The 14,481-nt window shown below is 36.9% G+C and overlaps 2 protein-coding genes across 6 annotated transcripts in view; both read right to left on the bottom strand.

The window, feature by feature from the left end:
* The window catches only part of bmpr1bb (bone morphogenetic protein receptor, type IBb), a 47,707-nt gene extending 41,473 nt beyond the window's left edge, over nucleotides 1–6,234 (bottom strand). For both annotated transcript variants that reach the window (XM_032570620.1, XM_032570621.1), the window contains exon 1: nucleotides 6,075–6,234. The gene's annotated coding sequence lies outside the window, so the exon portion shown is untranslated. The remainder of the gene's footprint in view (nucleotides 1–6,074) is intronic.
* pdlim5b (PDZ and LIM domain 5b) overlaps nucleotides 1–14,481 on the bottom strand; it is a 50,367-nt gene that overhangs the window by 3,430 nt on the left and 32,456 nt on the right. For 3 of the 4 annotated variants that reach the window (XM_032570618.1, XM_032570615.1, XM_032570619.1), the window contains 6 exons: nucleotides 12,943–13,103; nucleotides 10,782–10,962; nucleotides 10,508–10,688; nucleotides 9,220–9,340; nucleotides 9,017–9,132; nucleotides 8,065–8,916 (listed from right to left, as the gene is read on the bottom strand). In XM_032570618.1, coding sequence (XP_032426509.1) covers nucleotides 8,827–8,916; nucleotides 9,017–9,132; nucleotides 9,220–9,340; nucleotides 10,508–10,688; nucleotides 10,782–10,962; nucleotides 12,943–13,103 — 850 coding nt within the window. In that variant the 3' untranslated portion in view covers nucleotides 8,065–8,826. Of the gene's footprint in view, nucleotides 1–4,655; nucleotides 4,662–8,064; nucleotides 8,917–9,016; nucleotides 9,133–9,219; nucleotides 9,341–10,507; nucleotides 10,689–10,781; nucleotides 10,963–12,942; nucleotides 13,104–14,481 lie in introns of those variants that run through there. The other variant, XM_032570617.1, reaches the window with a different exon arrangement.

The raw sequence follows: 14,481 nt of genomic DNA, 5'->3' as shown, positions 1-14,481 counted from the left end.
TTTTTTAAAGTCCTTTACTATGTGAAAAAATAAACTGTTAAAGGGAGTTTATTATATGTTTTGACTAAAGTGAAACAAAGAACCTCTTGTTCATGCCCAAATAGAGAATTCGTAAAATTCAATATAACGAAGCATTATTAAACTTTACTGAGACAGAATTAAAGAATGCTAACTTGGCCAGAGTGTTGGAAAGTGTTGAATCCTGGACTTTACCTTTTTTCCAAAACAACTGATTTGTTCTGTAATTCCAGGACCAGTCCCTTTTTTTTTTTTTTTTTTTTTTTTTTAAGCAAAGAACATAATTATGAGCTGCCATTCTGCGACAGTGCGCAAATGCAATACAGATTGACCCACACTTGATGGAATGATGCATTTCTCCATTTATCTTTGTTTTCACTTGGACAGACACACTTGCGCACACACTTCCAAGCTGCCTTTTATTTTCCAGGAGCGCAGATGGCGATACAGTGCAAACTTTTAGCACACAGATTCTTAACATTCCTGCTGGGTGTGAGTTACTCTCCAACAGAAACTGATGCTTGGCTTCATCTCTCTTTGCTCTGCGGCCAGCAAATCGCTGTCGCAGAAGGAGTCTGTGTGAGCCTCTCGCAAGCATCGTTTTCCATCAAAAGTACAGGAGTTCTGTTTGTTCAAGCTCTGAATTTGTTCAGATCCCTGAGAGGGCACTGGGTAAAAACATTCTTCTTGGGTCTGAGTCAGCATATTTATATGTTTATGGAGGTTCTTGTAGCAGCAAGCTCATTGCTTAATGGAAAAGGAATTCTAATTAAACAACCGAGTGTGGCAGGTACCTGTTGAAATAAAGGGTGGAGATGAGCGATAATCGGGTACTCCATGTCCACCTCTGGAATCCCACAGGGCTCCTAGACTTAGAAGTATTGACTTGTATGAAGTGAAAGAACAAAGTGATCCATTATGAGGTGTTCATGGCTCTGTTTTTATTGTGGAACTATTTTCTGACAGGCTAAAGTGGAGGAGTGACCTCAATTTAAGATTTAGCATATAAAAGTGTCAGAACACTTTAATATGCTCTTTTAAATTTTAAAAGCCGTGTTAATTATTAGGTCAAGTTACTTATAACATGTGAATAGACAACGAAGGAAGGAAGTGACACAGTGAAAATAAAGAAGAAAGGATAGAAACAAGTTTAGCAGAGTCGAAGATCCAAAAGAAGGAAATGAAAGGAGGGAAAATGATGACAAATAAGAAAGGAAATTAAAGAAGAAGAAAATGATGGAGGGACAAAGGACATGAGAAAGGAAGGAAGAAAGGTCAAGGTATAAAAAAGAGGAAATACAACAAGAAAAGAAAGGCATGAGGAAGGAACAGAGGTAAGACACCAGTGAGGAAAGACAGAAGGTGGTAAGATACAAGGAAAGAAGAAAACTCAAGAAAGAAAGAAGGAGAAAATGTTGGGCATAATTGAGAAAAAGGGGAACAACACAAGGAAGGAAGAAAGGAAGAATAGAAAGAAGAGCAGAAGTAAGGACATGACTTTAAACAATGGAATGAGAAAAAAAGTCTGGAAACTATTTTCTTTTTTCATTCTTATCCAGACTTGGAAAATGCTGAAATCAATAACTAGACTCTTCAAGCATGCATAGGAACTCTGTTAGTCAGATAAAATGGTTAACCTGTCAAAAATGAAGATCTCTGGAGTTACTCAGGTGCAACTAAATCTTCTGCATCTTTATAAAATGTACCCCACTCTGTCAGAATCTTGTTCATTTTCAGAGCTCCAGTCAGCAGGCAGACTCTCTGTCTCGACAGAAACTCTAGAGGGGAATACAGGATTTTATTAAAGTCGCCGTGGTTTATTTTACATAGCTTATCAAGGCACTCGGCACAAAGTCAATTAGTTCACCACTTACGGTACAAATTGATGCAACTACAGCACTACAATCTCAGAATAAACTACTACCTCCAGTGATGGGAGAATCAACACAGTCTGGGCTGATCGATACAGCTTTTGGGTTTGGGTTTCACATTCTTCACAATATTATTGGTGTGCAGAATCAAGTGAAAGTACACAAAATTACAATTTATCAATACATCTCAGTTCATGCCATCACTAAGCATCTGTGTATTTATACATTTTATGCAGTTGAACTTAAACAAATTGATTTCACTCAGAGGGTGAGGCAAGAAAAAACATCAAAAAGCAGCATCTGAAGTCTTTTTGGTGTTTTTTCTAAAAGAAAGAAAGAGAGAAATAAAGAAACTAATTTGGAAATGGCTTGTGTCCACTGTCCATATCTGAGAAATATGGAGACTAAATTTCAAACTGAGGTCTATTTCCTCCATTTGGACATTAAAGCAATCATGCAATGTGCCCCTTTTTTATTTTCTAAACTTCGATCTCCCATCAAAGAACAGAAAATTCATCCTGTATCCTTTTCTCCTCTCCTCTGTTCCTCTCCTTCTCTAGTAATAGGATGCCTGCTTTCTCTCAAATGGTCGCTGACCCCAGTGCCAAAGAGCCGAGCAGCTCACAGCTTTAAGCAATTCCCGCTGCCCGCACTTGTCTCTCATCGGCAGATGAAACAGCGAGTGGGGTCTCTCTCCTTACATGCGTTTGTTGAATTAAAGAGGCACAGAACTAAGACGATTAAATGTAAGTGGAACAAGATCAACTGTATTTCACTGCCTTTGCTGATGGGATTTTGGTTGTTATAACAAAATACTATTTAGCATTATGTTCTTGAAATTAATCGTCTTCTTCTTGAATAGGATCAGACTGGGGATAACTTCATGTCCATTTCTTTGTGTGTTTGTCTTCAAAAACGCATAACTGCCACACAGAATACAATTTACTGACAAGAGAAACACAGATCAGTTTGTGCTGTCGATTTCTTATCTGATCTTTGTCAAACTGTGATAATCAACTTTCACCAATTTCAATTTTCCTTGAAAGAAAACAAACAAAAAAATCTAAGTAATAAAAAGAAACACAGCAGCTTCCCTGGCATTATTGTTATTTTCTGACAGCACTTATGGTTTGGAAAACATTTGCTGAAAATCTGCCAATTTTGGTTAAATTACTCCAATGAATAATATTAGGACTGAATGCAAAGTGGCAGACACATAGAAAGAGGCCCTTTAAGGTGCTGAACTCTCAGTGTATCTCAGTATGAAATGATCTATCAGGGTGTGCTGATAGAAGAGGATAAACCAAAGGAAGTACAGTATATGAAAGGCTATAATGTTCTGCCAGCTGGAAAAGACATTAAGTAATATGTCTGGTACTGAACTCTTGTCCGTCTGTGTCTCGCCACACTAATGTTTCTGTCTATTATCACTATGATCGCATTACATGAGAATGATTTTACAAACTTAACATTTTAGGTTCTCCTTATAGAGTTTTAACCCACTTCTTAGTTAAAAAGCATCACTTTTACACATGTGATCAACACTTGTAAAGACCTTAAAAACTGCTTCTTTCTAGTTTGTTGATATGCAGCAAATCATCTCAGCCTGGATTGGCTGAAGGTGCTTCCTGCAATTATAGGGGAGGAAACCAGGGTGAGAGGTCAGAGCATGCTAAGTTTAGCCCTGTGGACAAGCCCAGACACAGGCAGGTTATCTTTCAAGATAAAGAGCAGTTGTTTTTAAGAATTTGTACACATCAGGAAGTGAGTCTTTGTGAGGGTGTTTATGCGAGTAAGAGGCCCTAAGGAATAGCATGCCCAAAGAGGAGCAGGTACTTTTCTACAGGTGTAGTTTAATTGAAAACCAACAATGTCTTGAACTATGTCGCATTTTTTAGGTTAGAGTCACAAACGTCAAAGTATTCTATTCATATTGCATTTGATAGACCAAGACAATGTTACAAAGAATAAACACAAGTATTTTGTCTCATTTACTAATAATGAGAAGTGTGCAATGCATTTGTATTCTGTGCTCTTGAGAAAACACTTCTAAGAGTCACTTTTAGCTGCAATTACAACTGCAAGTCTTTTGGGTGGTATGTCTCAGTCAGTTTTGCAGATTTAAAGAGTTTTAACACAATTTTCCTTTAAGTTTTTTTTTTTACATCTGGTTTATCAAGCAAAAACAAATCTGGACTTTAACTAGGCCATTTTATCACACCAGAATAATTTGATCAGTTTAGCTGTAGTACTAGTTGTATAATGTTTATGGCTCGACTTGCTGGAAGGTGAATTTCATTCCCAGCCTCAAGGGTTTTCAAGCCTCTAATAACAACTTTTTCCCAGGATCACCCTCTATGATGCTGCCACCAACATGTTTCACCATCAGGATGGTGTCCAGGGTGATATGTAGTGTATGTTTTCCGTCACACATGCCATGTTGCAGTTGAACCAGACTTTCTTGACTTTCTATAAATATAGATATGTATACAGTGGCCCTGAGGTGCAAACCACTTCAGCAAATTGAAAGCACAATTACAAATTATAAAACCACTACAAAATTAATGAAAGCACTGCAACATTAACGAAGCACAATTACAAAAGCACTACAACATTAACGAAACGGAAGAGGTATGTCCCAGTGGGAGACCTAAGAAATCGCTGATTGGACTACAACTCGTTTTAATTTTGAACCGGAAGTTATTCTGGCTTTAACGTGTTTTTTAAAAACATGAATGTTCTCGGTGATCCAAAGCCTCTTGCCACAACTGCTACAAAAGTTTGATGATGGCTCAACCATCTCTTTTCCACAGTTTGGGCAATACATGGCGACGTGACCGTATTCCCGCTTGCTTTGCTTCTTATAAAAACGAAGCACACCAGAGTAACTTCCGGTTCAAAATTAAAACGAGCTGTAATCCAATCAATGATTTCTTAGATCTCCCACTGGGACATACCTCTTCCATTTTGTTAATGTTGTAGTGCTTTCGTTAATGTTGTAGTGCTTTCGTTAATGTTGTAGTGCTTTTGTAATTTGTAATCGTGCTTTCAATTTGCTGAAGTGGTTTGCACCTCAGGGCCACCGTATATGTATCTATAAAAAAAATTAAAACTATCATTAGACTAAACTACTTAGTGTTTATTCCATAAAATCCAAATAAAAAAACATAATGGAGTTTGCAGTTGTAATGTGACCAATTGTGAACAATTTATTCAACATGAAATGCAGAACTGTTATGTTTCAGCTTCATACTATTTTTGGGGAAAGAAACTGAGGACCAGGCCTACAAGTGGAGCTGTTCAGTGCCAAGCACACTGAAGCATTTGAGGTTAGGAGTCTGCGGTAGACCACAAAGAGTTTCCTTGCCAGGCACCCTCACTTGACGTGCCATCCTTAATAGTGTAAGTCAAAAGCATGGGTGTTACCCCAAGCATTACCAGCACTGAGCCAAGAGCTGGGCGGAGAAGTACTCACTTTCTCCGTGTTTTATTAATATTGTATCCAAAACACCAAGCTGTGATTCAACAAGCTTCCCCAAGCTTTGGGGTTTGACTGTTGCTGATGGATTCAGTCAACACCTCACACCTTGGAGGTGGAAGCAGGTTACATGTTGCCTCTTCTGGGATCAGAGAAGCTGATGTTAAACACCATGCATCAGGTTTAGTTTGCTGGCTTGCAGAAAACATTTTTTATGTTCTGCATTTGACGAATATTTTTGACTGACTTGGTGAAATTAAACAAGTGACAAGTAAGCACAGACATCGTGTAATCAGATTCGTATCTGAGAGGCAATAAACCAGCTTTAGATCAAATGAACTCATCTGCAGGTACCATTCGTCCCGTCTCTCAATAGTTTCTAGTCATCGAGTAACATCGAGATAAACAAGATTTAACATGAACACGGTGACAAGATCAAATTAATAGCGAGTTTAAGTTATCTTAATGCAATTCACACGACTCCAACGCTCTGATTTGGCATAATTCTGCGCAACAAGATGAGCTGAGGACACCAGTGAGTGATAAGCATCCTCTTCTTCCTCTCTGATTGATAACAGCGTGCGGAATCCCATTGATCAGCTGCTGCCAGCTCCTCAGCTGAATCCTAATGAGCAGCACCGAAACCAAACTCCGGCCAGCTTTCTGTTTTCACCGGAGGAAGCTACAAAGAGAGCCGCGCTCCTTACCTTCTCCACTTTACTTAAAATTCCGCTCAGTCAGACCCAGCTCCTCTTCGACTAGAAGTCCTCCTCGGTTTCCTTGCTTTTCAGTCTCGCAACAGAGTTTTCCAAGTGTGGGATACCACGGGTTAGAATCTCGTGTCTTTACCCTCTGCCCGCACGCGCACACGTCTTGAAGAGGTGCGCGTTCGCAAACTCAGCTCACGTGAGCAGAGCTGGGCTCTGTAATTCAGCAGCACCTATTGAAGCGGTGGATTTTTAAAACAGGCTAGCAAAAATATTAAAACTAAGCGCCGCATGTCCATAATGCTAGCAAACATTTTAAGTTGTTTAACAGAGACGACCTCAAGCTGTCTGAGGGCCTAACCAGCTTTCAATCTGGGGGCCCCTTTTAAGTTTACCCACCAGTCACATACTACCAATCTCCCTTCTTATATAGTTGGTGCATTTCAAAAAATTAAGATCTTATAGTAATTATTTTCTTCACACACCAACCTGTCTTGATTCTAACAATGTACATTTACTGGTTGTTTGAGGTCAAAAAATATATGTTTTGTGTAACTAATATTTTCTTAATAGCCACTCAAATAAAACAACTTTTAAATTATGTTCAAATTTACTGATTTCATAATTTCCCTGAAATTTGGTTGTAAATTTATTTTTGCAGTACAATAAAAAAATATTGAGAAACCATGCCATCAATATGTGATCACTACATACTCTTTTTTTAATCATCCATTCAGTTGAATAAAATAAGACAAAATGAACACATTTCCACTTTTAATTTGCACTACTGCTTTTACAGTTAGCTTGCCAACAATACATTAATAATGGCTGAATGAAAATGTGTTTTGCTCGACAGTTACGCGTGATTTTATTTAATATATTCTACTTTAAAATAGCACTTATTTAAAAACATTTTGATATTTCAAGCATTTAATTTCCTTCATCACTAAGGAGCATTACTGAGCTTTGTAGCCTGGGACATAAGCAAACATTCATTGGGTTCTTAATTATACTTTAGGTAAATATTAGTGGAGTTTTAGGTAAATATTATTCTCCCTGTTATTTTGTTCCATTTGGCAAAGGTACATTTCTGGAGGGGGACATCAGCAAAAATAATGCCACCATCAACTAATTGTTCTCCGTCTTCTGCTTCTTATTTTTTTCCAAGATCAAAAATAATCCTACATCAGTTCATCTGTTTTTTGGGGGAAGGGGGTTTGTCTGCTGTGTCTTCTCAAAGACTGCCCAATTGGTCGTGGCAAATGGGTGCTTACTGAGCCAGGTCTGCTGGGTTTTTCTTACTGCCAATAGGTAGTTATTTGTCTCTTACCATCACTACATGTATTCTTTACAGCAATTCACGAGGGATTGCTGTAAAGTAAATGACAAGTGATTTTCTGCTGTGGCTACATAAGCCAATGCTGCAAGACAATGACTCAATGCAATCTGCTGGGTTTTCTTAAATACAAACTTTTAAGGTACTTTGAATAAATAACTCAGCTTACTGTACTGCTTGATAACTAGGATCAATTGGAATGTATGTGTAACTGAATTAAATTTTTTTGTAAAGTGACTTGAAACATTTACTGTAAATTTAATTCAATTGAAATTGATTTAAATTGAATTCACTATTTAAATGAGTTAAATAGTGCATTAAATTTAAAATCAAAGTTGAACAAATTTATTTACAGTGTGCATGAAATATTCTCCCCAATGGTACCCTTTAGCATCAGAAATTAAAACATTTCTTCTAAATAATGACAACTTTCTACCTTTGAAGCTTTTGCTTTCTACCCCCATCTTTGGGGATCTAGCCCCAAAGATGATTTGTAGGGTGCAAGTCTTTAAAATAATTTTTGAATGCTGTGAAAATCATGTTTCTGACATTTCTGCCATGCTTAGTCACTAACAATGCATGTCCCCCTTACCATTTTGAATCGGTTAAGATACAAAAAGTGTTGAAAAAACATTAGATGTTAAATAACGGGTCTACCAGTTACAAAATACTTTATTTTAATGAAGCAAAATCCATCCCCTAAATCAAATTCCTGCTTGAAATGGCACAATTGTTGATAAAATTACATTTTGAAAAATGCATTGCAATGAAAGGCACTAGCTGAAAACAAAAGTGTTTTTTCATATTACATCAAGACAAAACATTACAATCATCCAAGTGATCTGCTGATGAAGGTTTAAAAACATACTCCTGAATTCACAGATAATTAAACCTGAACTTATGCATGATACTAAAAACTGTCTAGTGGTAATGAATAACTTTAAGAAATACACATATACCATGATGCAACCAAGACACTTCCTGTTAAACCTCCAGAACACATTGACTTACACATAAATATGTTTTTCACTCAACATTAAATAGCTTTCACTTTCAAATCTTGCAATAGCTGTACTTTTACCAGGTGTAGCTGTCATACAAAAGTGTATTTTAATGACACCCTAATGGGCTCAGTAGGTCACTGCATGAGTTCTGGGTAAAACAAATAGACCACAACTTGCTCTTTCTCGCCCAAATGCTAACAGTGAACTGAAATGAAGTTGAAATATTTAGCTAAAGAGTTTTAAGCAATAAAAACAGCAAACCAAAAATATACTAGAAAGGATTTAAAACTAAACTTAGTGATTTGTTTCACCAACTGTTATGTTAACAAAATCCACAAACTGGTAGACCAGATTGTTTCTTGTTCAGGTATTAATCAAAAATCTCATAAAATTCTGCAGCCATAGGACAAGATCAGATGTTGACAGAGTGAGCATGTTTCTTGCACAAAGGCTTGTCCTTCTTGGAGAAGAAAGGTTGGCCTTCCAGGCTGGTAGAGCAAACCTGCAAAGACAGTCAAACATTTACACAGATGTGCTATTTACACGGAACAAGTAAGAATTACCAGTTTGTCACTGGCTGAAAAGGGTCTTCCCAGACTTACCCCACACACAAAGCAGGTGTCATGCCAGGTAAAACCCAGCGCCTCCAGGAACTTGTCTCCGGCCTCAATGGGGAAGTCGCAGCCGTGGCAGTTGGTCCCAAACATGGTGTAGTAGTCTGTTTGATTATTGCATTAACACAATATTAGTCTGTTTGAAATACGTAAGTGTTTCCTGGTTTTGCATTAGGTGGTGTTTTCTGTACCTCTTTCACAGTATGGCTGTCCGTCCTCCATGTGAAATGTGTTGCCTCTGATTGGCTGGTGGCAGGCAGCGCAGACAAAACAGGACACATGCCAGGTCTGCTTCAGGGCATTCATGACTTCCTGCAGGGGGAATGAAATAGCAAGAGAAGCCACTCCTGAAGTTAGCACTGCATTAAAGTGAATATACTCAGATCTTTATTCAGAACATTTACTAGTTGCTAAATTTTATAAACAAAGTTCAAAACACACAAGAACAAAAGTTCTGTTCAGTTCCTGGAAGTATTTTAGAAATCTGCCCAAAAGTTTACAACTTGAATATGTGACTCTTTTCTGCTATTTATCAATAAGCACCATATCTACTGCGGAACATTAAAACATTTTGTTGCAACAGATAGGGCGGCTATAACAAAATAAGTGTAAAAAATATAGTATATAACATAAAACATGAAAATGTTTAAAAGTGTTAAATGCAACTATTTTTACAGTTGCATAGTATCACATTGGTGACAAAAACATTTTTATTCAAGTACATTTATTCAACAAGGAAAAGGTTTAATGATGAAATAGTAATTTTTTACAAACTGATTGGTACTTCCAACAAGAACAAGCAAGTTTTGCTATTATGTACACTTAACTTTAAAGGTCAACACTAATTTGAATTTCCAATTTACCTGCACGTACTGTACAGAATACTGACCGCAAAACAAGAGAGCCCTTGCGAATGTATTGGTACTGAATGAATAGATCTCTGACCTCATAAATGTGAATCTGAAAAAATGGCATAAAATTGTTCAGGGTATAAAAGTTCCCAGAAAAATCAAAACATAATAGAAGACCCCAGACTCTGGAGGATGTAAAGTAGCTGTACATAGAGTAACGGTCAAGTATCATCTTCCTCTGATCAAACTCTGTGAAGACTTTGTTCCGTTAAATTCTATTCTATTTTCACAATTATTTCGTAGAGTGGGATCCCCACACCACTGAATTTATGTACATGAGTTAAAGATTGCATATTTAGAACATTTTAGGTTGAAATTATAATACGCCAATAGTGCATAATTTATACATCTTTGCAAGCAGCGAGAATAGTTTTTGGATGGCACAGTATGTTACCATGATGAAAAAAATGTTTGACACCAAGAATCATGGTAACTTTTTGTCCTTTCAGATTTTCTAAAAACATATCCCATTTTATAGCATATGGAATAGAACTAAATATTCACCTAAATAGAATTACATTTTTATATATTTTTGGAGCACTAAACTTTTTTTTTTTTAAACACCCACCCCGAGGATCTTCTGGTTGCAGCTGGCACAGGTGGGAGCAAAGAACTGCTCGTAGCAATGCACACAGTACACCTGGTTCTTCTCTTCAACAAATCCCCGTTCTGCCAGGGAGGAGTGGCAGTGAGCGCAGTTGAATTCCTCAGGGTGCCAGGACATGCCCATGGCCACGAGGAATGGGCCTCTGATGGGAGCAGAGTTCAGACATAAATTATTTAAAAATTGATTCAAAATCTCTTTAAACATCACATGCGCATATAGAGCTGCCTTGATGTACCTAATGACTTTGTTGCACTTGCAGCACATTGGGGTACGGGTACCAGCAGGTATATGCTCAGCACGTTGCACCAAAGAGTTCAGATCCTCAGGATGTGGCTGTGGAGTGGGGCGGTCCAGTTCTTTCTGAGCAGGACCGACTATTTTCCCAAATGAGGGACCTGTTCCCACTTTAGAAAAGCCTGAAGCAGAGGAGAAAAGGGTGAGGTTCCAGTTAAAAGAGGAGAAAAAAAACAGCTGACATCAGAAGACTGCGAAAGAGCTATAAAAGGTTCAACTATTATTGTGCCTAAGCAAACATAGTCAAGTGAACTGAATTATTTTTTGTTTTTCACAAAGAAAAAAAAAAACCAATACTGTAAACAAACTGTACTAATGTGAGAAGGTTGAACATGCATTTAATAAATGAATACACACATTAGTTCTGTAGGATTATTGGGTTTTATCCAATTACATATGCATAAAATATAATGATTGAAACATGAATAACATGTCTAAATAAATCTTCATATATATATAAAAAAGATCTTTATTTAGGGACTATTCAAAATCACTGTTACCTAAATCTGTTGTGCTTTCAAGAATACCTATAAATTTAACATCTCAAATGGATATTTTAGTTACATGTTCAATTTGCCATCTAGACATCCTGTTTTCCTGGAGTGTAAATATGATATGACACAGAACCCATCACTCTTATCCACACTTCAAAAGACCAAAATAACTACTTTCCTAATCTTGTCCAAATCTAAATTTAGAAGAATTATTGAAAATGTTTAACACTCAAATATCTTGCAATCAGGCACATAGAGGAGGCTGTTTAGGGAGCAGGAAGAACTCTGTAGAACTCATTGTAAGAACTGCAGCAAAAATGTTTAAAGTGAGATATCGCAGTGATAAACCAAGCATTTAGCCTTTTGTGACTTTTTGCACATCTTTACCATGGGTTCAGTATACACCTTTCACAATCCTCTGTAAAAATAAAATAAAATAAAGGTTTACATTCAATCAAGGTGGAAAGTGGAATCATGAAAAATGGTGACAATAAAATAAGATAATGTTTGCTTCTATTTGCTTCGCATACATTAATGCTCAAAATACAGCCAAGGGGAAATAAAATGTCCTTCTTTTGGGATTTTCTTCCAACTCAAATTTGAACATATAAAACATAGAACATGAACTAATTGCATCAATTCCAACTTCTACATGAAGCAAGTATTGGAACATGAGGAATTTGAGCACAGTCCTTTGAAAATTATTTTTTCTATTATTTTATGAAGGGATAGAACTGGACCAACATAAAGGATTTTTATTAATTTTACTTCTGCATTGATTGCATTATAAAAGATGTTCATAAATGGGTTTAAGATAATGCAAAACATGTCTAAAAAGGCTCCAGGTTCTGCTGAAAATAAACAAACTCAGTTTTAACTCTGCTCTTTGTGGTTGCAACCTCCTTAACTCCTCAAGTACAAACAGTTCAAAACAGCTCTTCTCACAACTCTTAAACTTGGAACAAAGTCGCACTTTTAAATGGACGCGGATGGCTAGCTTGTGAAAATTACTTCATTCACGTTGAATAAATGAACAACAAGTTGAAGCCTTGGGCGATCCACTTAAACAAATGAGATTCATGCCTGTGTGTTAATCTGATAAATAAAAGCCAACAGAAGATCACTGTGTCCTCAGCCTCTCTCCCTCTCTCTGTGTGGCATTTCTTGAGGAAAACATGGTGGGGAAACACAGCACATCTGTTCACGTATGAGGGCGCACTTGTTATTAGTATTACTAATAATGATGGATGCCTCTTGAGCAAATATTTGCGCTGGCTGGCTCCAGGTCTTGTGGCAGGGATCTCAGCATTTCATGAGCCACTTTCACACAAAATAAAATCCATAATTCTCACATTAACAATCTATTTCACTGACGGAATCTTGGGAAAAGCCAATAATCTGAGCTCATTAAGTGAATACCTCCAGTTTTTATAGAGCCCATAATCTTAAGTGGCTTAGTGTCAGGTATTAAACCTGCTATAAATGTTATAGCTAAATAGCGGTGATGTAAAAGAATGAGGCTGCCCTCTACAGGCTGAAAGAAGCAAATCCATCTTAACTTAATGTGTATGAATACAGACATAGAGGACAGTGTGTGTATTTATGTACCTGGAGAACCTCCAGGTTGGAAGGAGGCTTTATTTTGAGCAGGAGTCTTAAATGTAGATCCAGGGACTACATTGCCATTCCTGGGTGCTGCTGCAGAATTGGAATATGTTTTTGCAGCAGGTGATGTGTGAACACTGGGAGCGGTTGGGTCAACTGCTTCTCTACAAAACAGATACACACTTCAAATGAAGACTCAGTCAGTTTAACAATACAAAAATACTTAACTGCATACGTATTTCAATACTTGTGTATTTTTTCTGAAAAACTGCATACCACAAAGTTGCAAATGTGTGGCTGTTTGTGTTTTAGTTGTTCATAAAATAAAGACCAGCAATACCAATATTAGCCAACATGAATAAGTTTTAATAGAGACATGTTACTGTGACCTGGTCAAGTATAGGCTGAATTCTTCAAATGTAGAAAAAATGCTTTAAAAAGCATAAATTATATTGCACATGGATACAGAGCCTTGCAAAAGTATGATACTTTTTCCACATTTTGTGTTGTAAAAAAAAAAACATGGTTTTAACTAATTTTTACTATTTAAAAATCTGAAGTATGGCATATAGTTACACTCAGACCATTTACCCCCAAATAAAACTCAATGAAACCAACAGACTCTGTAAAATAGTAAACCGAGTCCATCTGTGTGTAATTTAATCTTAAACACGATACAGTTGTTCATCACCATTGTGAAACAGTGCATTGGCAGCATCATGCTGTGGGGATACTTTTCCCCAGCAGGGACAGAGTTTATGGTTAAGATAAGGAAACCTAATGCAGAAATTTTGTTAGAGGCTCCAAAAGACTTGAGCCTGAGCTAGAGGTTCACCTTCTGGATACACAATGACCACAAACATACAGGCGAAGCTGGAATTAATCGTTTTAGATTAAAGAATATCCATGTGCTACAACGGCTCAGTCAAAGCACAGATGTAAACCCAATCCAATATGTGTCAAAATATAAAAAATGACACCCTCCATGCAGTCTGACTACTTTACAAAGAAGAATGAGCCAAAAAAAAAAAAAAATCAGCCAGTAGAAACACATCTGCAAAACAGCTGCAGATGCTACAACATGAGACTGTGCAAATTGTTGAATTCAAAATAAAACCACATCTTTCATATTTGCTTTTGTAAACTACATCATTCATCTTCTTATTCCTTTTCATGCACTATGTTGTGTTGGTCTTAAACATAAAATTCAAATTAGTTTTACATACATTGACGTTTATCCCCTATAACATTGTCAAAATGGTAACCAGATGGAGACTGATGCAAATTTTTGGGGCATGCTGTTGTCATATTGCTAAAGTTCATGACCAAAGGCCATTTACAACAGGAGATGCAGATCAATATATGTTGTGAATACAAACCCCCCTTTGTATATTTATTTCTTTGTCAATACTATAGAATAAAAACACATTTCTAATGCTGGTTAGGTAAAGTAGAAAATACATTTTAAAAGAAGATTGTGATATGACATTTGATAACTTTAAACCTTAACTATGTTTTTTTTATATTACCGTTCGATAATAT

Source organism: Xiphophorus hellerii, chromosome 8 (assembly GCF_003331165.1).
Source record: "Xiphophorus hellerii strain 12219 chromosome 8, Xiphophorus_hellerii-4.1, whole genome shotgun sequence".
NCBI lineage: Eukaryota > Metazoa > Chordata > Actinopteri > Cyprinodontiformes > Poeciliidae > Xiphophorus > Xiphophorus hellerii.
This window is presented reverse-complemented; position numbering and strand designations above follow the sequence as displayed.